The sequence below is a fragment of the Rana temporaria genome, chromosome 4, assembly GCF_905171775.1.
Source record: "Rana temporaria chromosome 4, aRanTem1.1, whole genome shotgun sequence".
NCBI classification, from domain to species: domain Eukaryota; kingdom Metazoa; phylum Chordata; class Amphibia; order Anura; family Ranidae; genus Rana; species Rana temporaria.
In genome coordinates, this window is record NC_053492.1 from 462,991,018 (window position 1) to 463,017,975 (window position 26,958).

Here is a 26,958-nt window from a genome sequence, read left to right on the forward strand (position 1 = left end):
GAGCTGGCAGTCGGGGGGGGGGGTTTGGCATTTTGTGGAAACGATGCTGCATTTTTCTCCCTGCAGCAGCTGAATGCCGAAGAGAGGGGGAGGAGGAGAAGCGGGCATTCAGCTGCTGCAGGGAGGAAAATATAGCCATCAGTTCCACTAAATGCCACCCCTCCTCTCCAGGATCTCCAACTAAGGGACGTGATCTAACCCAGTGTTTCTCAACTCCAGTCCTTGAGGCGCCCCAACAGGTCATGTTTTCAGGATTTCCCTCAGATGAAATGGCTGTGGTAACTGCTAAGGCAGTGAAACTGATCAAATCACCTGTGCAAAATAATGGAAAGCCTGAAAACATGACCTGTTGGGGCGTCTTGAGGACTGGAATTGAGAAACGCTGATCTAACCATCACCTGCCCGGTATCAGATAGGTCATGATCCACAGATTGTCGACCCCCCGATCTAGACCATATAGAACAGAGGAAATAAGGGCGCTCTGGTGGAGGTGGATAGCTGGTCAGAGGGATGATGATGATGAGATGGAACTTCTGGCAGCACTTTGGTTAGAGAAGAAGCAACTCTGAAGATATAAAATAGGAAAAGAAAGGTGCCAATAAATGTAAAATGCAAAATGTAACCCTTTGTGCACTTTATTCAATTTTGCATACTGCACCTTTCGTTTCCTTTTTTTAGATCATATAGAGCAGGGATCTTTAAACTACGGCCCAAGGGCCAAATGTAGCCCTTTGCTAGCATTAATCTGGCCCTTGGAGGTCTATTACTCCCACTGACATGAGGCACTATTCCTCTCACCGACACCAACAATGGGGCACTATTTCTTCCACCGATACCAATCATGGGATACTATTCCTCCCACTAATTAGGGGCACTACTCCTCCTCCTATTGTCCATCAACCCTGAGGTCATATTTATTCTCACCGATGCCGGGCATGGGACATTTTCTGCTTCCGCTGGCCACGATCTGGCACCCCTAAAGTCTGAAGGACAATAAACTGGCCCTTTGTTTGAAAAGTTTGGAGAACCCCGATATAGAGCATGTGGAGACCAAATCATCTTTGATGGTTGCGCAGTTGTGTTCCAATTTGTCGCAATACTTGTCAATCACTTTTATAGGACAGCTTGATCACATAAATGTGGAGGGAAAAGAAATGGCATGCTATGTGAAATAGAATTTATACATGGAACACTATTGTTACAATGTATGCAATACAATATTTTACACAATAGTGGTCCTTTAAATTGGTTAGGATCATATATATCTCATACAGCTCACAACAGCAACCCTGATCAGTGCAGAGCTCAGACAATTTCTGTCTCAGCAGGAAAGTCTCACAGTTCCCACTTTTCCTAAATAAGGTTTTCCGAGAAGCGTCGGGCGGAGGAGCTAATGCAGCAGACTGAGAACAGAAACCACCTCAGGGGGTATAGAGGTGACGTTAGGCAGATAAAATTAATGGTAAACCTTTATTATCAGCTTTGCGTTTCCTGCTAGTTCAGCATCGATCAATACTGGATTCACGGGCAGAAAAATTCTACACGTCTAACAGTCCAAAAGAAAAAAAAGAAAAAACGGGAAGAGGGATACAAGACTTCGCCAATACAAAGAATTTAAATTATACTGCAATTTATTTTAGGTTAGCATATATTTTCTTTAGGACATATGCATGAAGAGAAAAAAAGAATTTTTGCCAGGAGGTTAAGAGATCGGCAAGTCCTCAAACTATTGCACCATTGAGAACCCACCAAGATATCCTCCCCCCCTCTGGTCCTCAGGGGTTCAAAGACCATGCTTCCTATATAGATCTAAAGATTCCTAGGGAGTGCCCTCAAGAAAAAAAGAAAAAAAAGAAAGAAAAAAAGAAAAAAAAGAAAAAAAGAAAAAAAAGAAAAAAAGAAAAAAAAGAAAAAAAGAAAGAAAAAGAAAGAAAGGAAAGAAAAGAAAGAAAAGAAAGAAGACTCCTAATGGACTCACGGAGCTGCAGCTCGGCTCAGGTGCCCCCATAGCAAGCTGCTTGCTGTGGAGACACGCAAAAGGGAGGGAGGGGCCAGGAGAGCTGAAGAGGGTCCTGATAGGAGGAGGACCTGGACCTGGACTGCGCTGTGCAAAACCAACTGCACCTAGCAGGTAAGTATAACATCAATCAAGCCAACAAGTGGTGAGACATACAGCAAATATGACTTTTTATTTATTTTTCATTCATTGGCCAGATCACTGAAATTGCGCAGAAACAGAATTCTGGTACTTCTGGGTTTTACCTCTTTGCGCCCCCGCTCATACCCCTTTGCTTGTGTTAAGGAATTAGCCAACTTTAACCAACCATGAAGCAAACCATTATATCAAACTTACTTTTTCTTCTTTTTCTTGATATATTTCTCTTGGGCAAACTCAGTTTTATCTCGAAAAGTTGTGCTGTTTTCTATAAGCTGTTGAACAATTTCCTAAAGGCAAAGAAATAAAGGTTCCATTCTTAGTTATGTACATATAGATTTTCATACTATTTGCTTGAATCCTAGGAAATACTTCTCACAGGTAGAAATTCTCACTCTGCTTTCCAAGCTGAGATAATTTAATGTATTACTTCCTAAAACTGTAAATTATGTAATGTGCAGCACAATGTACAACATATACTGGTCTGGAGTATATGTAGTATGATGTACAGAATGCATCGTGCCAATACAACCTATAGTAGGACTTGGCTGAACTGAAGCGTTTAGAAAACAGTAAAACCTTGTGTAACGGCTACCCACTGGTGTGAGGGTCTCTGCCGTTGGAGACGTCCTTTTCCCTGGCAAGCTGCGATATGCAAGTACCGCCGGTATATCCCATCGAACGCCCTTCCAAGAAACGAGACGGACTACGTTTGCAGAGTCAAGCAGACTGACTTTATTTGGCATATTTCGCCTGCTTATATCTGCTTACAACTGTACAGAAACAAATGACACTCCCCCCCCAGGGGGGACTTCAATACACACACTTTGAAACAATGACACTCCCTTGAGCCAATCAGTCGCTAGCCGTTTTGGCTCCTTAACTTGATCAGACAATAGAATTCAATTAACCTTTAAAACAATGATCACTCACACATAATCCCATCAGCATACACCTCACAGGAGGCTGTTAACTCCACAAAAGAGTTCATTAGCTATGCGAAGAGTACATTAGCATTCAGCAGTGAAAGAGACTCTTTGTCTAGTTAACCCTTTGAGCTCAGAATACAATGTGGTACATCCAATTGTGACAAGCCATGCAGTTCCTTGTAGTCCCCCTGCATGAAGATTATCGATGTCCCGGCAGCAGGCATATGTCCGTTACACTACTCCCCTTTTGTGGAACACTCCGGCAGACCCGGATTGATCCTTTTCGGATCAACTTGGGGATGTCCGGTCTGCTGTTAGGGTAAAAGTTGCGTTTGCCTGGACAGTCCGTCGACCTCCCCATTGGCTTACCAGGTCGGTAGCTGATGGTGACGGTGAAGAATAGAATTCAATTCTGGAACAGTCACTTGCTTTGCTCTCTCAATGGCTCCCAAAACCTGTTGCTGATGCTCTTGGGACAGATACGGCACCACCTGGATGCAAATCCAATTTAATCTTTTGACAATTTCCGCCTGTTTGTGCATTTCAATGTTCAAGCCACGGGACATCTCATAATACATGACAGTGTCGTTGCATCTCCGATTTCTCACTGGCCAACTTGTCACATTTCCATTTTAGACTGTGATATTGTGCCGGATCTACAGTACATGTCGGGGAAGGTAGTCTTACCCGGTTCTCAGCAGCAAGCGGGTTGATTCCAGCAACGCGGGTGGTCACGGGACAAGCAGCAGCAGGTGTAGGTAAATAAGCCGAAGTCAGAGGGCCAATGTCGTTGCCCAGCACCACCTCGGCAGGTAGGTTTGTCCATGATACCAACTGTGGTCTTTCCTGACCCGGCTCCCCAGTCTAAGTGCACCCGGGTGGTGGGTACGCGAAATACAGCACCCCCTACGACCCGGACGGCAACTGTGCGAGTGGACACGTTCTCTGGCTTTACCAGATGTTTTTGAATCAGAGTGATAGTAGTCCCGGAATCTCTTAGGCCTTGTGCTATTTGTCCATTCACTCGTACCTCCTGACGGTGATGCCGACGGTTATCCGGAGAGGCCGCTTGTATTGGGTCTGCCTCATACCAAATTCCCAGACATTCCTCAGGGCCCCCCTCGGTCTCCAGGCAGTGGGCCGCAGAGGGACGTGATGGAGTGACCTCTGTGTTGGGTGTTGTGCGTCTCCAATTGTTATTGGTAGCTCTCAAAGGGCAATAACGAGCAATATGTCCCGTGTCGCTGCAGTGATGGCACGTCACCCTAGGCGAATCCCGGGGGTAGTTGCTAGGCCCCTGAGGATGTGGTGGGACTGGAGCCCGAAACTCTGGGCGTGGGGTGACGGTTGGAGTACGCGGTTCTACCTTATGAGCCAGCCGTGTAGTACCCTGGCTTACTTTCCTTGTTTCCGCGTACTCATCTGCTAGCCGAGCCGCCTCGTTTAAGTTAGCGGGACGGCGATCTCGTACCCAGTCTTGTATGTCTGCGGCCAGGTCTTGGAAGAAATGTTCCATTAGGAACAGCTGCAATACTTCCTCCCCGGTGTTGGCCTTGCACCCTTGGACCCAAAGGGATGCCACCCTTTGTAACTGGTTGGCCCATTCCATGTGGGAGTCCACAGCCATCTTCTTGGACTCCCGGAAGCGCCGGCGGTAGGCTTCTGGCGTTACGGCATATCGGGTTAGCAGCGCCTTTTTAACTTGCTGATATTGTAAAATATCCTCTGGAGCGAGAGCCCGAAAGGCTTCATTGGCTTTGCTCGACAATTTCCCCGACAAAATAGTGACCCATTGGTCTGGTGGTACCTGGTGTAGTGAGCACTGCCTCTCAAAGTCCGCCAAATATCCATCGATTTCCTCCTCACTTTCTACAAAAGCTTTAAATGCAGTGAACTGTATTTTCTTTCCTGTAGCAGCAGGTGGGGGGGTAGGAACTAAACAAGGAGAGAGGCGCCTCTGGGTGCAGTACTTAAAACAGTTTAAAAAATGAATTTAAAATTAAAAAAAACACAAGTAAAAAAGAAGCCACTCACATTTTGGTGGTCAATCGAAAACGTGTGGAGTCAATTTTCCAGGAGGGTAGGTAGGTATCATCTGGCGGTGTCTTTTCCCTTTTGTCCTGGGTACAGCGCTCTGGGATGCAGGGGATCTGTCCTTCTGCCGCTGGTGGAATCAGTGATTTTCGGCGGTGGGCAGGGGAATTCCTCTGCTGGCGCTGTGAGCCGTGTGTGCCGATGGACGAGCAGGGATGACGTCACCAGGAAAGCGACGCGTTTCTGAATGCTGGCCGCGAATGACAGGGCTGCCGCATTCCTTTCTCAATTCCTTTCACAGCTTGAGAAAGGAATGCGGCAGCCCTGTCATTCGCGGCCAGCATTCAGAAACGCGTCGCTTTCCTGGTGACGTCATCCCTGCTCGTCCATCGGCACACACGGCTCACAGCGCCAGCAGAGGAATTCCCCTGCCCACCGCCGAAAATCACTGATTCCACCAGCGGCAGAAGGACAGATCCCCTGCATCCCAGAGCGCTGTACCCGGGACAAAAGGGAAAAGACACCGCCAGATGATACCTACCTACCCTCCTGGAAAATTGACTCCACACGTTTTCGATTGACCACCAAAATGTGAGTGGCTTCTTTTTTACTTGTGGTTTTTTTAATTTTAATTTTAAATTCATTTTTTAAACTGTTTTAAGTACTGCACCCAGAGGCGCCTCTCTCCTTGTTTGCTTGCTAGATTGGAACATGGTTTCTGTTCCTTATTGACGGCAGCCCTGTGTGCATACTCCCATCCTAATATATCCGCACATTCCCCATCACCACCCCAAACAGCTGGAATTTTTTACTGATTTCAACCTTACAGATTGACTATGCTGCCTTCTATAACAATGCTCTGATAAACTTTTTTTGCGCATAATCTACTTGCTATATAGGGGGGTAGGAACTGCAGGTGTAATGGGCTGTCTCGCTCTTACCAGTTCCAGTTCTTGTCCCCTCTTTGTTTGTATCTCTTCCCTTGCTTTCCGAAACAGCTGGTTGATTAGTTCCACGGACGTTTCTGGATACAAGGATAATCTCCGCTGTACAATCCCAGTAATTACATCTTCTTTGCTGACCTGTGCAAGGGGCTCCGTTCCTTCCAAGGATCCATCCATTTCGTCCAGCTCCAGCAGGTCAGCTATCAGCTCCCTCCGTGGTCTGTTGCTGGCGCTCCTACCACGACTCTCTAATAAATCTTTCAGTGTGGATCTTTTCAGCCTGGCGTACTGCGACTCCATTCAGCACTTGCTCTTTGGATAAAAGGACCATCCCACCGCTGCCAACCAATGTAACGGCTACCCACTGGTGTGAGGGTCTCAGCCGTTGGAGACGTCCTTTTCCCTGGCAAGCTGCGATATTCAAGTACCGCCGGTATATCCCATCGAACGCCCTTCCAAGAAACGAGACGGACTACGTTTGCAGAGTCAAGCAGACTGACTTTATTTGGCATATTTCGCCTGCTTATATCCGCTTACAACTGTACAGAAACAAATGACACTCCCCCCCCCCCCCAGGGGGGACTTCAATACACACACTTTAAAACAATGACACTCCCTTGAGCCAATCAGTCGCTAGCCGTTTTGGCTCCTTAACTTGATCAGACAATAGAATTCAATTAACCTTTAAAACAATTATCACTCACACATAATCCCATCAGCATACACCTCACAGGAGGCTGTTAACTCCACAAAAGAGTTCATTAGCTATGCGAAGAGTACATTAGCATTCAGCAGTGAAAGAGACTCTTTGTCTAGTTAACCCTTTGAGCTCAGAATACAATGTGGTACATCCAATTGTGACAAGCCATGCAGTTCCTTGTAGTCCCCCTGCATGAAGATTATCGATGTCCCGGCAGCAGGCATATGTCCGTTACACCTTGGTTTGAGTGTAACTTGGTTTGAGAGCAATTTGCAAGACAAGCAACATTTTTGAATACATTTTGACTTGATATACAAGTGATGTCTTAAGTAGCGTCATGTCACAATTGAGTATAAGGCTGCATTCACACCTAGGCGTTTTTACGCCCGACGCTATTGCAGCCTGCAATACGCTGGAGGGGTGAATTAACATTGTCGGCTATGATGAAGCGCGTCATATGATGAGGGAGGGCGGATACATCTTCCCCTATTATAATTATCACAGCGGGGCGTGTCCTTTTCAGGACGCCGCCGGCCTTTGTGATAGCAACTCTGCAGTTTTAAAGGCGCGGCTCGCCGTCGACACTGCGCATGCACGGGATTACGCGGTGAATGCTGGGAGATCAGCATTCCCCGCATCCCGGAAGAACGAACAGGAGGGCTTCAGAGTGCCCACAATTAAGATGGCAATGTCAATCACTATATTTTATAAAATATTCTTTTATGGCAAAAGAGGATCCTGGCGGCTTCTAAAAAACGGGACATGTGAGTAAAAGAAATACTATAGTAAAAGCAGCAGATTAGTGTTTAAAAAATAAAAGTTTTCCCACAGAACCTCCACTTTAAGAGGGAAGTTTCAGGAAAAAAACGTTTCACAGCCCCCTGCGTATAACACGCAGGCACAGTTTACGCTCCATTTTCAGGGTAAAAAAGTGAGTGTTATACGCCAATAAATACAGTAATTCACTTTTAATATTCAATGCAAATTCCCCCATCCATCCGTGTCTCCTTGCATTATTTTGTTGAGAAATCACTTTGTAAAAGACCCCCTAGCATTTCTGGCCATGGCCATATTAAAGCAGAATTCCACCTTAAAGTGGAACATCTGCTCAGTGCCACTATAGGTATCTTTTCCCACCTCCGGGAGTCTGGTCCGCGGCCCATGACGTCACCGTGGGGCTCCCGCCACCCCCTCCCCTTGCCACCGGGCCAGTAAGGATGAGCTCCGGCGTGTTCGCATAAGTGCAGAGCCCGCCAGGAAGTGTGCACGGCGCTGCACTAATAACAGCCAGGGAGACATTTCACGATCCCTGCAGCCGAGCATCGGGACAATGTCTCCCTGGCTGTGATTAGCACAACGCCGTGCTCACTTCCTAGCGGGCTCTGCACGTGTTGTAGGCGAACACGCCGGAGCTCATCCTTATGGGCCAGTAGGAGAGAGGAGCAGGCCTCACGCATGTGCAGTAGGGTGATCGGCGTGATGCTAGCAGCATAAGGATTAATAATAATCAGTGTTGACTGGGAGAGAGAAGTTCCACTTTAAGTGCGCCGAAAAAGCACAGCTGGCAAATATCAATTTGCAATAAGCAAGTCCGCACAAAAGTAATAAATTGGACACAGATTATTCACATCCTAGAGTAAGCCCAACCGTGATTGGTTCTCGTTAGGGGGTCCATTCTTACAAGCAGGTTCTAATGTATCCCTTTATTAGTTTGGACCAAATCTCTCACAAAATAAGGAATTAAATAAATCCAAAAGGAAATGACCAATAGTGCAATAAGCCACCAACTCCCTTCTCCCACAGAAGAGAGGAACACATTGAAAATGTAAAAGGAAACATTGACCCGACATAGGCAGAGGCCAATTAGACTAAGTTTGTCATTCTACATAATGGACGAGGCCCCTGGAAGCGAAAAGAAAGGCAAGTGTGAAAAAAAAAAAAAAAGAAGAAGGGAGCCGGAGTTCTATGAATGTTAATGCAGCAAATTGAACCAACCTGGCCTTTAATGCCTTTTTCCTTCAATGCTTCAATGTCATCTCTGGTTAGTTTCTGAGATTTTCCATCGTCGACTATATTCCGGTTGTCAGCACCTGCTTCCTTAGGCTCTGGAGGGGAAAAATAAATTTTTTAAATCAGGATGAAAAATGCATGTACGTGATTATGTTCTATACTTCTGTGCAGGGAGCAGGCATGCATCTATAAATGCTGTTGATAATATACGAGTCCCCCTTCAGCTGCAAGGCATGCTAGGATTTTTTTTTTTTTTTTTAGCCCAAGGGAATCCTTGCATATTCTTTTTAAATATTGAAAATGACAGAATGCATCCATTAAACAGAAACTGCAGTCTATGTAAAAAATTAAGACTTGGGGGCCAGACTGATCAACAGGATGAATGTGCCCCCATAATTGGGAGGAAACGTGCCCCGTCATTGGTGGCATTGGAAGGAATTGTACCCCATCATTGGTGTAATTGGGAGGAAACGTGCCCCGTCATTGGAAGGAATTGTACCCCATCATTGGTGTAATTGGGAGGAAACGTGTGCCGTCATTGGAAGGAATTGTACCCCATCATTGGTGTAATTGGGAGGAAACGTGCCTCGTCATTGGTGGCATTGGAAGGAATTGTACCCCGTCATTGGTGGCATTGGGAGGAAACGTGCCCCGTCATTGGTGGCATTGGGAGGAAACGTGCCCCGTCATTGGTGTAATTGGGAGGAAACGTGCCCCGTCATTGGTGTAATTGGGAGGAAACGTGCCCCGTCATTGGTGTAATTGGGAGGAAACGTGCCCCGTCATTGGTGTAATTGGGAGGAAACGTGCCCCGTCATTGGTGTAATTGGGAGGAAACGTGCCCCGTCATTGGTGTAATTGGGAGGAAACGTGCCCCGTCATTGGTGTAATTGGGAGGAAACGTGCCCCGTCATTGGTGTAATTGGGAGGAAACGTGCCCCGTCATTGGTGTAATTGGTAGGAAACGTGCCCCGTCATTGGTGTAATTGGGAGGAAACGTGCCCCGTCATTGGTGTAATTGGGAGGAAACGTGCCCCGTCATTGGTGTAATTGGGAGGAAACGTGCCCCGTCATTGGTGTAATTGGGAGGAAACGTGCCCCGTCATTGGTGTAATTGGGAGGAAACGTGCCCCGTCATTGGTGTAATTGGGAGGAAACGTGCCCCGTCATTGGTGTAATTGGGAGGAAACGTGCCCCGTCATTGGTGTAATTGGGAGGAAACGTGCCCCGTCATTGGTGTAATTGGGAGGAAACGAGCCCCGTCATTGGTGTAATTGGGAGGAAACGAGCCCCGTCATTGGTGTAATTGGGAGGAAACGTGCCCCGTCATTGGTGTAATTGGGAGGAAACGTGCCCCGTCATTGGTGTAATTGGGAGGAAACGTGCCCCGTCATTGGTGTAATTGGGAGGAAACGTGCCCCGTCATTGGTGTAATTGGGAGGAAACGTGCCCCGTCATTGGTGGCATTGGAAGGAATTGTACCCCATCATTGGTGTAATTGGGAGGAAACGTGCCCCGTCATTGGTGTAATTGGAAGGAATTGTACCCTATCATTGGTGTAATTGGGAGGAAACGTGCCCAGTCATTGGTGGCATTGGAAGGAATTATAACCCATCATTGGTGTAATTGGGAAGAAACGTGCCCCGTCATTGGTGTAATTGGAAGGAATTGTACCCTATCATTGGTGTAATTGGAAGGAATTGTACCCCATCATTAGTGTAATTGGGAAGAATTGTGCCCCATCATTGGAAGAAACTGTGCCCCGACGTTGGTGTCATTGGGAGGAATTGTACCGCTCATTGGTGCCCCAAGGGCCGGAAAAAAAGCATAAGGGCCACACCTGGCTAACAGGCCTCAGTTGGAGACCACATTTTCTCAGATTCTGCAGATGGTCTACTAATGAAAAAAAAAAAAAAAAAAAAAAAAAAAAAAGTTAACCACTTCCCACCCGCCGAATGCAGAATGACGGCCAGGAAGTATTTCTGTTACTTTGACTAGGCGTTCGATGCCTCTGGCGTCTCGCCGCGTATTCATCACGGTGGACTCCTGATGAAGCCACGTGACTGACGAATACGTGTTGAGACACCAGAGGCGACGTATGTAAGCATGCTGCTCGTTTTATGCAGATTTTTATGCACTTTATTGTGAGTACACAGATTTGTGTTTTTTTTTTTTTATCAATAAATATTTTAAACTACTACATTATTGGCGTATGCATCTCCCTTTATGAGGATCACTGCTGATATAGCAGACGGGGCCCCACAGGGAGACTCTGTTTAGAGACCTAGGTTAAACAGTATCAGGAGACGCCTCTCCAGGAAACAGCTGGAGTGTATGCCGCTTGTACCTAGAAATATCTTTATATGCCGTTACCTTACAGCAGTAAGGTAAGGGGACATCCTCATTAATCACAAGGGGAAAGGGAGCACTTTCCTATTTGATATCCACATTGGAAACTTCACTCCAGCACTGGCACTTTAAAGTGGGAGTTCACCCGAAAAAAAATAATTAACATTAGATTGAGGCTAATTTTACTAAGCAGAATCGGGTGTTTTTTTTTAAATGAATGCAGTACTTACCGTTATAGAGATTGATGTTCCCCCGCCGCTTCCGGGTATGATCTTCGGGACTGGGCGTTCCTATTTGATTGACAGGCTTCCGACGGTCGCATACAGCGCGTCACCAGTTGCCGAAAGAAGCCGAACGTCGGTGCGGCTCTATACGGCGCCTGCGCACCGACGTTGGGCTACTTTCGGGAACTCGTGACGCGCTGTATGCGACCGTCGGAAGGCTGTCAATCAAATAGGAACGCCCAGTCCCGAAGATCATACCCTGAAGCGGCGGGAGAACATCGATCTCTAAAACGGTAAGTACTGCATTCATTTAAAAAAAAACACCCGATTCTGCTTAGTAAAATGAGCCTCAATCTAATGTTAAAAATTGATTTTTTTGTGTGAACCTCCACTTTAAGTTGTTGCTGCTTGCACATGAATACTAAAGCTTATACATTGTTGCAATATTGAAGATACAACATTCTATTTGAGGATTTTTTGTTATGTTTTTTTGCACAATTGCACTCAGCACTTTTTTTTAAGTTTTTTTAAGTTTTATTTATTTTGGCTTTAGGATTTGTTCGAGTGTTACATATGTTTTATTTGTTTTAACATATGTGCTACATGGTTTAAATTTGATTGACTGATCACTATTTCTTAATACTAATTATATTCACTTAGTCCCTTTCCCACTCACCCTATACAGCGCAGCATTACCCCCCTTCTGTGACTATTTTTGGTCTGATACACTTTCAGTGCTGCAGCCGTGCTCCCCACACCTTGGTAGCACGGGCATACTCCATATATCCTATTTGTGGGAAGAAAATGATAAAAATGTTGTTTGGGTACAAAGTTACATGACTGCGCATTTGTCATTCAAAGTGTGACAGCGCTGAAAGCTGAAAATTGTCCTGGGCAGGAAGGGGCGAAAGTGCCTGGTATTGAAGTGGTTAAACTCTATTTTCAGAATAGCATATAATACTGGCCATCACTCATAGTAGGGAAGGGCCTGGGATCTGCCGCCGAGCCTTAAAGTGGAGTTCCGGCCACAATTTCACTTTTTATATATAAATACCCCTGTAATACACAAGCTTAATGTATTCTAGTAAAGTTAGTCTGTAAACTAAGGTCCGTTTTGTTAGGTTGTTACAGCATTCAGACACTTTATAAAATAGAAATTGACTGGGGCCATGTGGGCATCATGAAGCCAGACTGTATGACTTCCTGGATTTCAGCCTTGCAGATCTCGCACATGCTCAGTGCTGCACAAGCAGTGTAATAGGTTTCAGTTCAGGTTTCAGCACCTGTACCGTCCAAGTCACATGATTCTTCGAGACTGGGGAGTGCACAGACTCCTGGAAAATTACACCCACTACATTCCCAGGAGTCTGTGCGGTGTAGGTTAGGAAGCTTAAGCACCTAGGTGCAGGAAGTGGGAAGATTAACTATTCTGCCTAGCAACAACACTTTGAAGGCATCTAAAAAAAAAAAAAAACATTTCTTAAAGGACTAATGAATTTTTTTTTAAAACTACTGATGTAAGGTTATATTTATGGGTGGAACTCCACTTTAAATACGACCACACGTGAGGGGAAGGAGTGGGCTTTGGCTGGCAACTTTCAGTTCTGAATCCTTAATATTTAGATAGCCCTTATGCACCGATCACCACCCCAGCATCGGTTATCCAAGGAGAGGGCACTGGTGAGTAGAGGAGCCAGGTTTAAGTAAGCAAGAGACTTCACCTATGTCATCCAATTACCCGTTTTGGGAGTATGTGGTTTGACTCCCCACCGTTCTCCATGTTGGATCTTGGACCTTTATGATGGCCCCTTGTTTTGGCACGGTTGGCTCTCCTATGCCAGCCCCAGGGTGTATTGCTGCTCCTAGGCCTCGTACACACGACCGAACATGTCTGCTGAAACTGGTCCGCAGACCAGTTTCAGCGGACATGTTCGGTCGTCTGTACGGCCGACCGGACAATTTTCCGGCGTATCGGACAGGTTTCCAGCGGACAAATGTTTCTTAGCATGCTAAGAAACATGTCCGCTGGAAGCCTGTCCGTCGGACATGTTCGGTCGTCTGTACGACTTACCGGACATGTCCGCTCGGCCGAAAGCCCTCACATGCGAAGTGATTCGACGCATGCGTGGAAGCATTGACCTTCCAGGTTTGCGCACGTCGCCGCGGCCACATCACACGTATCCTGTCCGCGGGGATTTTGGTTTGATGGTGTGTACAACCATCAGACCAAAATCCGTCAGCGGACATGTCCGATGAAAACGGTCCGGCGGACCGTTTTCATCGGACAGTCCGTCCGTGTGTACGAGGCCTTAGAGGTATTGGTCAAACAAAGCAAAGTTACTGCTGTTTTTTTTTTCAGGCCCAAAACTCCTGATAAAACTTGACTTCCTCTAGTTCTTTAAATGAGAGCCTTTGTTCTCAGGACTTGAAGTCCAAAGCCCAACTGCTTCTACTCCCTCTACTTCAGTAAGTTTTGTGAAAAACAGTTGAGGAGTGGTACATGTTACAATCTTTGGGCTGGTCATAGATTATGCAATTTTTTTTCCTTCAACGGATTAAAGAAGATTAAGAAAATTGCTTTTTTCCCCCCTCATCACAGTCAGTGTTGATGGGGGAATTCCTCCCGCTATTGTATTCTGACAGCTGGTGGCAGTAACCGTAGGAAGAAAACCCGACGGGCTAGTTGCACGGAAGTGGATCAATAGATCAGCTTCAGTGCAACCTGCCTGCCCATAGACGGATCGAAATTCAGGCGATTCCTGCTGAACTCGCCAAATGTCAATCTGTCCATGGCCAGTTTTACCGACGCTGAGTGAGTGGCAGCAATCGGCTCAAAAGATGGTTGGCTTTGGGGTCCAAGGTCAGAGATCAAGGCTCTTTTTAGGAACTGGAGAAAGTTTTTATCAGGAGTCCGGTCTTGAAAAAAACAGCAATAAGGCCGCTTTGTTTGACCATTACCCCTAGCAACAGCAATACACCCTGGTGCTGGGACAGAGCCAACCATGTGAAACAGGGCTACAAGGGGCCACTGTAATTGTCCAAGAGTCCAACAGAAAAAAAAAAAAAAAGAAGTGTTAGAGACCAAACCAAAAACACCAAAAATAGGTAAGTGGGTGACAAGTGAAGTCTCATTTACCTAAACCAGGGGTCTCCAAACTTTATAAACAAAGGGCCAGTTTACGGTCCTTCAGACTTTAGGGGGGCCAGAGTAGGGCCATTGGGAGTAGAAAATGTCCAGTGGGAGGACTAGTGCCCCATCGTTGGTGTCAATGAAAGAATTGATGGTGTCAGTTGGAGGAGTAGTGCCCCATTGTTGTCAGCAACAAGAATTATGCCCCATTGGAGTTGGATGAAATAGTGTCCCAAGGGCCGCATTAAGGCACGCAAAGGGCCACATTCGGCCCCAGGGCAGCAGTTTTGGAGACCCCTGACCTAAACAAAGCCGGTGCCACTGGTGTCTGCAGTCACCGACACCTCAGATTTCCGAAGAGGGCACAGTGATGCACAAGGGATACCTAAATGTCTTAGATCCTGGGTTCCCGCCCCTCTGATGGATCCCGGAACCCAAAGCAGCCAGCAGACCGTTCCCTCTCATCCAATCCATAAGTCAAAACTCAAGGCCTGATGGCAGACCCCATGCCCCGCTTCCACCGGGAGTGACACCTGGTATCGCCAAGACAATTCGGGGAAAAAGCCAATTCCTGGAGGAATGAAGCCACGTGAGAGGTGGTGAAACTAGTGGAGGTGGAGCCTGGCGGTGGACTACCATTGCAACAGAGTGAGACAGCATTGATAATTATCAATGCTTTTAAATTTTTTTAATAAATGCAAGTTTATTGCTAGCTGAGGTGGAGAGGTTTATTTTTAATCCCTCGGAAGAAACGCATACCAGTCATAGATCATCTTTGATGGCTCAAGGCATAAAAGGCAACCAACGATTCCTTGTAGGGAGTGTTTGCACAGGGTGCAAGGCATGTTAGACCCCTTGCATGGTCTTGTAAAGGAGGTGAGCGATCATTGCATGTGATGGTGGGAGGACTCTGGATATGGAGGTTGTTTTAAGAAATATCACACAAGCTTTCGCACACTAGTGGAAGAATCTGTTTATTTTATTATTGGACTTTATTATTATATTATTGCACAGTGTTTCTTTGCACAATTGTTCACAGTTTATACCTTTACAGCGCTGCCACACTTTCTTATTTAAAGCGGATGTGCCAGTATAAAAAAATATTAAAAGCCAGCAGCTACAAATACTGCAGCTGCTGACTTTTAATATTAGGACACTTACCTGTCCTGGAGTCCAGCGCCGATCGCAGCAGAGGACAAGCGATCGCTCGTCACCCTGCTGCTCCCCCCGCCATCCTCAGTGAGGGAACCAGGAAGTGAAGCGCTCCGGCTTCACTACCCGGTTCCCTACGGAGCATGCGCGAGTCGCGCTGCGCCCGCCGATTGGCTCCCACGTTGTGTGCTGGGAGCCGAGTGTTCCCAGCACACAACGGGCGACAGACGGGAAGTCAGAAAAACCCGTCTTTTGCCCGTAGCGTGTGGCCGGAAGTGGGTGCAAATACCTGTCTTTAGACAGGTATCTGCACCCCCCTCCCCCCTGAAAGGTGTCAAATGTGACACCGGAGGGGGGGCGGGTTCCGATCAGCGCGAGTTCCACTTTAGGGTGGAGCTCCGCTTTAATGACTCCATAAAACCTCCCACTGTACGTTTTCCTGTCTGAATAGAGAAAAATATAGAAACAATGCATCTACTTATCAGGAATCGGACACAATTTGTCTGTGTATGGTAGTGGAGCACTAAATAGAAATTTTGGTGCGGAAACTGAAAATTCAGGATGCACTTGGCCGAAACCGAAAATGGCAGATCAGAGATATATATATATTTTTTTGTTATATATAAAAATTGTATTGTAATGGACTTTTTAATTAATATATCATGAATTTAAATATTAATTTATTGTTGACCATTATCGGCACCTTTAGCGAAGAAAAATGCACCCCTTTAAATTCTGTGTTAAAAATCTTGTTTGCTGCATTTTTGGTCAGTTCAAAAAACCTCACCAAAAAACACCGTTAAAATGCATCGAAGAACTAGGGGTGCACTGAATGGGTTTTTTGGTGCCGAAACAGATACCGAAAATGAAAAAATACACTAGGCCAAAAACCAAAATGTTTTATACATTTTTTTTATACAGGAGATGGTCAGAGACTGGGGACATGGTACAGGAGATCAATGCAGCCAGCCTGTGCAGGGGAAGAGAGGGGAGAGCTGCCGCCCGGTTGTTTAGAGCGCTAGAAACATAACAGCTTTCATTTTAAAAAGCGGTGTGTTCCCCGCCGCGCACCATCCCATACAGCCTCTGCTCTTTGTCTGGGGGAACTTTGATAGACAGATCACCCGTCCCAGTATTGAATGGGTGATCTATTTATCAAAGTGCCCGGACAAGGGGGAGGGGCTATATGGGACGGCGCACGGTGGGGAATACAGCTATTGAAATAAAAGCCATTTTGTTCCCGGCGCTCTAATCAACCAGGCGACAGCAGCTCTCCTCTCTCTTCTGCGCTATACGACGCCCCCATAACAGGCGGCACCAGGGGCGGAGCCCACCACCCAAGCCCCTCCCGATTTTCTGCTCCATTATCAGCCTATTTTCTCTTTCGCCAAATTGTCGAAAAGGCCATTTTCGGCCGATATGTTTCGGTGGCCGAAATATCGGTGCATCCCTAGTAAGAAAGCATCAACAACATACCTGTGTTGCATTTTTGAGTCACATGACCTATGAAAAACACACCATAAGCACAGTAAAATTGCAGCAAAATTACGTGCGTTTTCAGCGGCATTATCGGCACCATTTTCTCTATTGGCAAAATGCCAAAAAACACAATTTCCGGCCAATATATTTGACGCCAAAATTTCAGTGCCTCTCTAGTATATGGCCAGTTTTACTGTTTGCGTAGTGATCACGCTCCCAGCACAAAATCCTTACCCACCACAGACGGACATGTGGGCGCCAAGACCCACCCTCCCTGTCATCATACATGTGCATTAAGTGATCGGCAAGAGCTTAAACTTAAGACATCAACTATACCTGCTGCTGCAGCTTCACTTCTCTTTATTTGAAGATTTCCACCTCCAGTTACCTCAAACGTTGTGCCATAATGTTTGCCGATAGCGTTATCCAAATAAATCCATTGCTTTTCAAATATTAATTTCCTGCAAATAAAAAAATATATATATATAAACATTATGGGGAAATCAACATTGACCATTTTTAACCCCTATGCTGCTCAGTGGCGTCTCCAGCTTTCATATTTAGGGGGGGCACATGGGGGGGCAGGGACAAAAGTAGGGGGGCCAACTATAAAATGCAATCATATATATATCTCCTGGGGCCCTTTACTACGATCCCACAACGGACCCTTTTACATGTTCTGCAGTGAGCTCCCTTCCTACTATACTGGGGCCCCCCAGGGTGCCACAAAACGAGATATATGTCACCAGCACACCAAGAAAATATAAGGGTCCAAAGCAGTGGGAGAACTATCAGGGTTGCAAAGGTTGTCTTGCCACCGGGCGCTGGTGCTCTGCCACAGTGAGGTTCCCCAGCTGTCCTGTCCCTGCTATTTACAGCGCTGGTCTGGCGTCTGTCTCCTTGGCAGCGGTGGCAGTCCATTAGGACCTAGTGCTGGTGACATTATGGGTGCATGCAGGGGAAGGCTGGCACTATTGGTTATAGAGAGCCGAGCCCCCAGCTGGTCACCTAGCAGCAGTAATGCTGTATAACCTTCTCTGTTGACATTGCTGCTAGATTGAGTAAATAGATGGGAAAGTAGATTATACATTTATTTACTGGTTTTATGAGCAGTAAAAAAAGCTTCACAATGAGCCCCAACTGACCTCTGAAGCTGCAAACTCTGTGGAGTAATTCATCGTCACAGCAGAAGTTTTAATATAGTCTCTCTTCTGCCATTATTTTTGCTTACAACAGGAAAATTTCAGGCGGCTGGCCTTTTAAACATTTAACTATTTTTAATCCTTATGCTGCTAGCATTAGTAAATATATAGGAAGGTATATTATATTTACTTGTTTTAAAAACTTTTTTTTTAATTTTTTACATGTCTTCATTTACTTTCTGGCCTAGGCAAATGATGTCATACATCCCAGTTTTCTCAGCTAAGCAAGCCCTCCTACCTGTGTTCTGTCAGATCATCTAACGGAAGCGACGTTCCGTCAGCTGACTTACCAAAAATAAAATACTGTGCATGCGGTCCACCCAGGGTGGAAAGAAAAACGAAAGACGAAAGAAAGACGAAAGAAAGACGAAAGAAAGACGAAAGAAAGACGAAAGAAAGACGAAAGAAAGACGAAAGAAAGACGAAAGAAAGACGAAAGAAAGACGAAAGAAAGACGAAAGAAAGACGAAAGAAAGACGAAAGAAAGACGAAAGAAAGACGAAAGAAAGACGAAAGAAAGACGAAAGACGAAAGAAAGACGAAAGACGAAAGAAAGAAGAAAGACGAAAGAAAGACGAAAGAAAGATGAAAGAAAGAAGAAAGACGAAAGAAAGACGAAAGAAAGAAGAAAGAAAGAAGAAAGAAAGAAGAAAGAAAGAAGAAAGACGAAAGAAAGAAGAAAAACGAAAGAAAGAAGAAAAACGAAAGAAAGAAGAAAAACGAAAGAATATATTTAAAGAGCACCTGTCATTTCAGATACATCATGGCAGCACCTGTTAGCAGGCATCCACGTCCCTCACCTGCTGCCACCACGTCCCTCACCTTGTTGTGTCACTGCCGCATCACCAGACGTCCCATTAAAGTGAATGGACTGTCGGTGAGACAACAGCGGGTCAGAGGAGGAGCTGCTGCGGGACAGAGATGGCAGTTGCTCTTTAAAGAGGAAGTAAACCCTCCGTTCAAAAATAAAAAATAAAAATACAAAGGCATAATCAGCTAGTATGCATAGCATACTAGCCGATTATGTTTTACTTACCTCCGATCAAAGCCCCCGCAGCCATCCATGTCTACCCCTCAGGCCGCCGACATGTTGTCCCGGAGTGACTTCCGGGTCTCGCGGCTCCGGCGCTGTGATTGGCCGGAGCTGCGATGATGGCACAGTACAACTAAAGCAACAACACATAGTGCCATTGCTTCAGTTGGCTTACGTATGCTTGTGCCGCATGACGTCGGCACATGTAAATACAGGCATATCTCCTAAACCATGCAGGATTAGGAGATATCATTGTTAGCCACAGGTAAGCCTTAAAGCGGGGGGTTCACCCAAAAATAAATTTTTAACATTACATTCAGGCGAGTTGTCCTAATGACAATCGGCTGTTTTTTTCCCCCCGTACATACCGTATTTCACCGCCGCTTCCGGGTATGTCTTCTGCGGGACTGGGCGTTCCTATCTGATTGACAGGCTTCCGACCGTCGCATACTGCGCGTCACGAGTTGCCGAAAGAAGCCGAACGTCGGTGCGCAGGCGCCGTATAGAGCCGCACCGACGTTCGGCTTCTTTCGGCAACTCGTGACGCGCAGTATGCGACGGTCGGAAGCCTGTCAATCAGATAGGAACGCCCAGTCCCGCAGAAGACATACCCGGAAGCGGCGGTGAAAATACGGTATGTACGAAAAAATTTATTAAAAATTTTTTTTTTGGGTGAACCTCCACTTTAATATAGGCTTACCTGTAACATTAACCACTAGGAGCCGGGGCCATAGGCAAAAGATGGCCACAAGGTGGCTCTCAAATGCCGGGAGGACGTCTATTAACGTCCTCGGCTCCTGCGGCCACTGGGGGGCACGTAAGCGCCGCCATGCACCCGTCGTGTCACTGAGGTGCCGATGCATGTGCCTGCCAGCTGCGATATCCGCCAGGTACCTGCGATCGGCTGTTTCACAGACAAGGACGTGGATCTGTGTGTGTGTAAACACACAGATCCACGTCCTGTCAGGGAGAGGAGACCAATGCTGTGTCCCTTGTACATAGGGACACAGATCGGTCACCTCCCCCAGTCAGTCCCCTTCCCCCACAGTTAGAATCACTAGCAGTGAACACATTTAACCCCTTCCTCGCCCCCTAGTGTTAACCCCTTTCCTGCCAGTCACATTTATACAGAAATCAGTGCATATTTATAGCACTGATCGCTGTATAAATGTGAATGGTCCCAAAAGTGTGTCTAAATGTGAATGGTCCCAAAAGTGTGTCAAAAGTGTCCACCATAATGTCGCAGTCCCAATAAAAAACGCAGATCGCCGCCATTACTAGTAAAAAAAAAAAAAAAAAAAAAAAATATATAATAATAATAATAATAATAATAATAATAATAATACACAAATAATAATTCTGACCCCTATTTTGTAGGCGCTATAACTTTTGTGCAAACCAATCAATATAGGCTTATTGCGATTTTTTTTTTTTACAAAAATATGTAGAAGAATACATATCAGCCTAAACATGAGAAATCAATTTTTTTTCTCAAGCGAAATAATTATAATTATAGAAAACAAGAAGTGCGAGAAAGGGTGACAAACCCTGGGATTTTAAAGGTGTTAATATTGGAAAATCCAATCCAAAACAATGAAATAAATATAAAAAAATAATAATTTATTCAGATATATAAATTGGTTTTTAAATAACACAGAATATCAAACAAGACATGGATGGTCTCATAGGTGATGTTAGCGACTAAAACAGTAGCAGAGGAACCTGTTGGAGGAGGCCCGACATGTTTCGCTCGATTGAGCTTTATCAAGGGCAGTGCAACAAGCCGTCCAAGAACATCCAATCACAATTAAAATCAGCTGTATGCCATTAAATCAAACTGTGAAAAAGGATTCCACAGTATATGTGCCGAATCTAGCAAGCATCCCAAAGGAGAGCCACACTAGCCAGTCAGTCCAAGTGGGGTTTACACAATGCTTGGATAGGCAGTTGGATCGGATCAAAAGAAGCCAGTTAGCATTGTTCAGTTGGAGAGAAACCTCTAACAACGCTGGTTGCTGTTTGAAGAGGTTGAAATCACATGCCTGAGAAATCATAAGGCAGAGACAGCCTGAAGCTCACAAGTTGCCGAACATCGAGTCGGCGCTATACGGCGCCTGCGCACCGACGTTCGGCTTCTTTCGGCAACTTGTGACGCTCCTTATGCGACGGGGGGGGGGGGGGGGGTAGTTTTTGTCATCACGTCAATCACTAACTGCTGCATAGGAACGCCCACTCCCGCGGGATTCACTACCCGGAAGCCGGCTAAGAAAACAGCTATACGAGGTATGTACAGCAAAAAAAAAAAAAAAAAATCGGCATACTGTCAATGTTGGTAGTGAGCTCAATGTAATGTTAGAAAATCGTTTTTAGGGTGAACCCCCGCTTTAAAGTAAGTTTAAAAGCAAAATGTTGAATAAAAACTAGGGTTGCCACCTCATCCCTTTAAACCCAAACATATATTAGGTACACAGGTTCTGGGGCTAATTTAATGCAGATGAGGCACCAAGTGAGTTTAATTACCACCTTAACCACTTCCCGCCCGTCCTATAGCAGAATGATGGCCGGGTGGTGGTTCAGTTATCCCGACTAGGCGTCATATGACGTCCAGCAGGATATAAGCCACCGCGCGCCCGTGGGGGCGATCGGTGGTGCGCCGTGTAAGTCTGACACCGCAACTCCCATCACGGTAAAGAGCCTCTAATGGAGGCTCTTTACCATGTGATCAGCCGTGTCCAACACGATGTAAACAGTAAGAGACGTTTATCGGCTTTTGCTAACTTGCATCTGACAGACACGAGTAGAGGAGAGCCGATCGGCAGCTCTCCTGACAGGAGGGGGGGGGGGGTCTGTGCCGATTGTTTATCGGTGCAGCCCGCTCAAGACCACCAGGATGCTGCCAGGACCACCAGGGATGGCCACCACACAGGACCACCAGAGATATGCCAATCGGTGCCCATTAAAAATGCCTGCCAGTGCCACCAGTGATGCCTATCAGTGTCAGTACAATCAGTACCAGGCATCGGTGCCGCCTATCAGTGAAAGAGAAAACGTACCTATTTACAAAACTTTATATCAGAAACAAAAAAAAACATTGTTTTTTTTTTTCAAAAATGTTGGTCTTTTTTTATTATATTATCAAAAAATAAAAACCTCAGGAGGTGATCAAATACCATAAAACAGGGCTCGACAAATCCCGGTCGCCATGGCGACTAGAAATATGGTCCTGGCGACTTGGCTTGGAAGGGGGGCAAAAAAAAAAAAAAAAGTGAGCTGGCGCCATTTGGTGGTGAGCTGTTGGTATTACAAGTTATTACCACCAGATGTGTGAGCTGGCGCTATCTGGTGGTGGCCGTTGGTATTACAAGTTAAGCATTACAAGTTAAACAGCAATTCTAATGTCGTTTTTCACTATTTTCACTGCCATCTTCTTCCCTCTAATTAGAACCCCCAAACATTATATATATTTTTTATCCTAACACCCTAGAGAATAAAATGACGATCGTTGCAATACTTCGTCACGCCGTATTTGCGCTGCGGTCTTACAAGCGCACTTTTTTGGGAAAAAAATTACTTTTTTTCATTAAAAAATAAGACAACAGTAAAGTTATCCCCATTTTTTTTAATATTATGAAAGATAATGTTACGTCGAGTAAATTCATACCCAACATGTCACGCTTCAAAATTGCGTCCGCTCGTGGAATGCCGATAAACTTTTACCCTCTAAAATCTTCATAGGCGACGTTTAAAAAAATCTACAGGTTGCATGTTTTGAGTTACAGAGGAGGACTAGGGCTAGAATTATTGCTCTCGCTCTAACGATCGCGGCGATACCTCACATGTGTGGTTTGAACACCGTTTACATATGCGGTCGCTGCTCACGTATGTGTTCGCTTCTGCGCGCAAGCTCGTCGGGACGGGGCGCGTTTTCTGGCTCCTAACTTTTTTAGCTGGCTCCTAGATTCCAAGCAAATTTGTCAAACCCTGCCATAAAAAGAAAACTCCATTTGTGGGAACAAAATGATAAAAATTGTGTTGCATGACCGCGACAGCGCTGAAAGCTGAAAATTGGCTTGGGCAGGAAGGTGTGAAAGTGCCCGGTATTGAGGTGGTTAATCAGCCACAGAACCTGTGTAATTAATGTGTGTTCAGGTTTAAAGGGATGATGTGACAACCCAAATTAGAACCCCTGTCAGTTTGTATTGCGGTCTATGAGCCCCCCAGTTAGGTAGACTCCCCCTTTCTATGTGTCCCGTTTTCTGTTATCACTGAGAATGAAAGCCAAATATTTGGGTTGTCACCAGAACAGTAGCAGAGGAGAAATCTTCCAATGGGGACACTAGTTCACTTCCTGTTGTGTCTATGGGACAGGAAGTCAAAGGAAATCTCCCCAATGGGGACACAAATTGCAAAATAAACCTGTCAGGGGTTATAACCCTCCTTTACTGTATATTAAATGAGAAATAAAGCTTTGCCTTCAGCCCCACGTTGATGCAATAGAATGAATGAATGAAGAGATCAGCCATCCAGAGACACTCACTTCCTCCTCTGCACCTGCACCGCCTTGTACACGTCCTGCTTCTTCAGCACCACATAATCCCCCTCCTGGATGAGCTGCCCACCGGGGACACCCTCAGCCATGCCGCCTACTGACATCACGATCTCTTCCTTCGGTGTTCCCAGCAGTACCCACGTGTGACTCACTCACTCACTACTTCCGGGGGGCGGGGACTCCGGCCTCAGACCTGATGAATGGAGCCCGGAGCTCATCGATGTAGCTTTTTTTTTTTTTTTTTTTTTGCGGACCAGCTCTCTGTTCCGGTAGACCTCCGCCCGGGACACCTCAGCGGCGGATCTCTGAAAAGAAGAGACAGGGATGAAGAGAGAAAGGCGGCTATGTCGAGAAGGCCTCGTTGCCTTGGCGACGGTGGACAGCTCCCGGAAGTGACGTCAGGAGGGCGCTAAACTAGAACTGAGGAAACTGAGGGAGACCCAAGAAGAGAGCTGTGAGGTAAAAGAGTGTTCAGCTCTCTAATGAAACGACTTGTATTTGCTTCTGTTTCTCTTTTCTGTTCACCTCAGGAGATTTGTAGGTAAATATAGAAGGAGAGCTACAGGAATGGGAGCTGAGAGGAGTCGCAGGACTCTTTATGGTTCAGGAAAGCGTTCTCCTCTGTTCTTCTAGTCTGTGGAGCGGAGAGGTAAGGGTCCATTGTGTTATGTTCTGTATAATCCTTTCATGCCTAAACCTATTTCTGACATTTGTTTCTTACAAGTTAACCACTTAAGCCCCAAGCCTGTTTTTCAGATTCGGCGTTTACAAGACTAAAACTGTTTTTTTTTGCTAGAAAATTACTTAACCACTTAAGGACCGCCTCCTGCACATATACGTCGGCAGAATGGCACGGCTGGGCACAAGCACGTATATATACGTCCAGTACTTATACCCAGCCGTGGGTCGCGGGTGCGCGCCCGCGACCCGGTCCGAAGCTCCGGGACCGCGGGCCCCATGGACCCGATCGCCGTGCGAGTGCGGCGATCGGTCCCCGGAGCTGTAGAACGGGGAGAGCCGTGTGTAAACACGGCTTCCCCGTGCTTCACTGTGGCGGCGTATCAATCGCGTCATCCCCTTTATAGGGGAGACACGATCGATGATGCCACACCCCCCTACAGTTGTAAACACACACTAGGTGAACTCTAACTCCTACAGCGCCCCCTGTGGTTAACTCCCAAACTGCAACTGTCATTTTCACAATAAACAATGCAATTTAAATGCATTTTTTGCTGTGAAAATGACAATGGTCCCAAAAATGTGTCGAAATTGTCCGAAGTGTCCGCCATAATGTCGCAGTCACAAAAAAAAACGCTGATCGCCGCCATTAGTAGTAAAGAAAATAAAAATGCAATAAAACTATCCCCTATTTTGTAAACGCTATAAATTTTGCGCAAACCAACCTATAAACGATTATTGCGATTTTTTTTTTTTTTTTTTTTTTTTACCAAAAATAGGTAGAAGAATACGTATCGGCCTAAACTGAGGAAAAAAATAATTTTATATATGTTTTTGGGGGATATTTATTATAGCAAAAAGTAAAAAATATTGCATTTTTTTTCAAAATTGTCGCTCTATTTTTGTTTATAGCGCAAAAAATAAAAACCGCAGAGGTGATCAAATACCACCAAAAGAAAGCTCTATTTGTGGGGAAAAAAAGACGCCAATTTTGTTTGGGAGCCACGTCGCACGACCGCGCAATTGTCTGTTAAAGCGACGCAGTCCCGAACTGTAAAAACCCCTTTAGGCAGCATTTTGGTCCGGGGCTTAAGTGGTTAAAACCCCCAAACATTATATATATATATTTTCTAACACCCTAGAGAATAAAATGGCGGTCATTGAAATACTTTTTATCACACCGTATTTGCGCAGCGGTCTTACAAGCGCACTTTTTTTTGGAGAAAATTCACTTTTTTTTAATTAAAAAATAAGACAACAATACATTTGGCCCAATTTTTTTTTTATATATTGTGAAAGATAATGTTACGCCGAGTAAAATAATACCCAACATGTCACGCTTAAAAATTGCGCCCGCTCGTGGCATGGCGTCAAACTTTTACCGTTAAAAATCTCGATAGGCGACGTTTAAAAAATTCTATAGGTTGCATTTTTTTAAGCTACAGAGGAAGTCTAGGGCTAGAATTATTGCTCTCGCTCTAACGATCGCGGCGATACCTCACTTGTGTGGTTTGAACACCGTTTTCATATGCGGGCGCTACTCGCGTATGCGTTCGCTTCTGCGCGCGAGCTCGTCGGGACGGGGCGCTTTAAAAAATTTTTTTTTTTTGTTTTCTTATTTATTTTTATTGATTTTTATAATTTTTTACACTGAAATAAAAAATGTATCACTTTTATTCCTATTACAAGGAATGTAAACATCCCTTGTAATAGAAAAAAGCATGACAGGTCCTCTTAAATATGAGATCTGGGGTCAAAAAGACGTCACATCTCATATTTAGACTTAAATGCAAAAAAAAAAAAAAAAATGGAAATTTTGTCATTTAAAAAAATGACAACAAAAAAATGTCTCTTTAAGACGCTGGGCAGGACTGACGTTTTGACGTCACTTCCGCCCAGCAAAGCTATGAGGACGGGTGGGGGCCATCTTGCCCTCATTCGCATCCTCACTCACTAGACAGCAGCACCCGATCGCCTCCGCCCCCTCCTCCGCCGCGGAGACAGCCGTTATCGTTTACAGGCCCGCCCACTGAAGATATGGATACCTCTGTTGTGGCAGCAGCTGCTGCCCTTATCGAGATATCCATCTTTAAAAAGAGGACGTATATATACAATGGGCGGGCGTTAACCGGTTAAAGGGGTTGTAAAGCTTTGTGTTTTTTCACCGTAATGCATCCTATGCATCAAGGTGAAAAAACACCTTGCACTCTCGGGGCCCCCCTGTTTTACTTATCTGAGCCACGAAACTCCGTGGGCACGATCCTGCGATGGGTTTCCCCCCCAGCTTGAGGCGGCTCGTCGTTGGAGATTGATGGCAGCGCAGCCATTGGCTCCCGCTGCTGTCAATCAAATCAATGACGCGGGGGGCCGAATGATACAGTCGGCAGCTA

General features: G+C 45.6%; 2 protein-coding genes across 4 annotated transcripts in view; one reads left to right on the top strand and one right to left on the bottom strand.

Moving 5' to 3' along the window:
• TRMT6 (tRNA methyltransferase 6) overlaps nucleotides 1-24,061 on the bottom strand; it is an 84,540-nt gene extending 60,479 nt beyond the window's left edge. Inside the window, exons 1-4 of the mRNA XM_040351690.1 lie at nucleotides 23,879-24,061; nucleotides 17,443-17,567; nucleotides 8,758-8,867; nucleotides 2,354-2,445 (exon numbers count right to left, since the gene is read on the bottom strand). Of these exons, the coding sequence (XP_040207624.1) occupies nucleotides 2,354-2,445; nucleotides 8,758-8,867; nucleotides 17,443-17,567; nucleotides 23,879-23,994 (443 nt within the window). The 5' untranslated portion in view covers nucleotides 23,995-24,061. The remainder of the gene's footprint in view (nucleotides 1-2,353; nucleotides 2,446-8,757; nucleotides 8,868-17,442; nucleotides 17,568-23,878) is intronic.
• A 66-nt stretch (nucleotides 24,062-24,127) lies between these two features.
• The window catches only part of MCM8 (minichromosome maintenance 8 homologous recombination repair factor), a 71,152-nt gene continuing 68,321 nt past the window's right edge, over nucleotides 24,128-26,958 (top strand). Inside the window, exon 1 of one of the 3 annotated variants that reach the window (XM_040351688.1) lies at nucleotides 24,128-24,349. The gene's annotated coding sequence lies outside the window, so the exon portion shown is untranslated. The other 2 variants (XM_040351686.1, XM_040351689.1) reach the window with 2 other exon arrangements.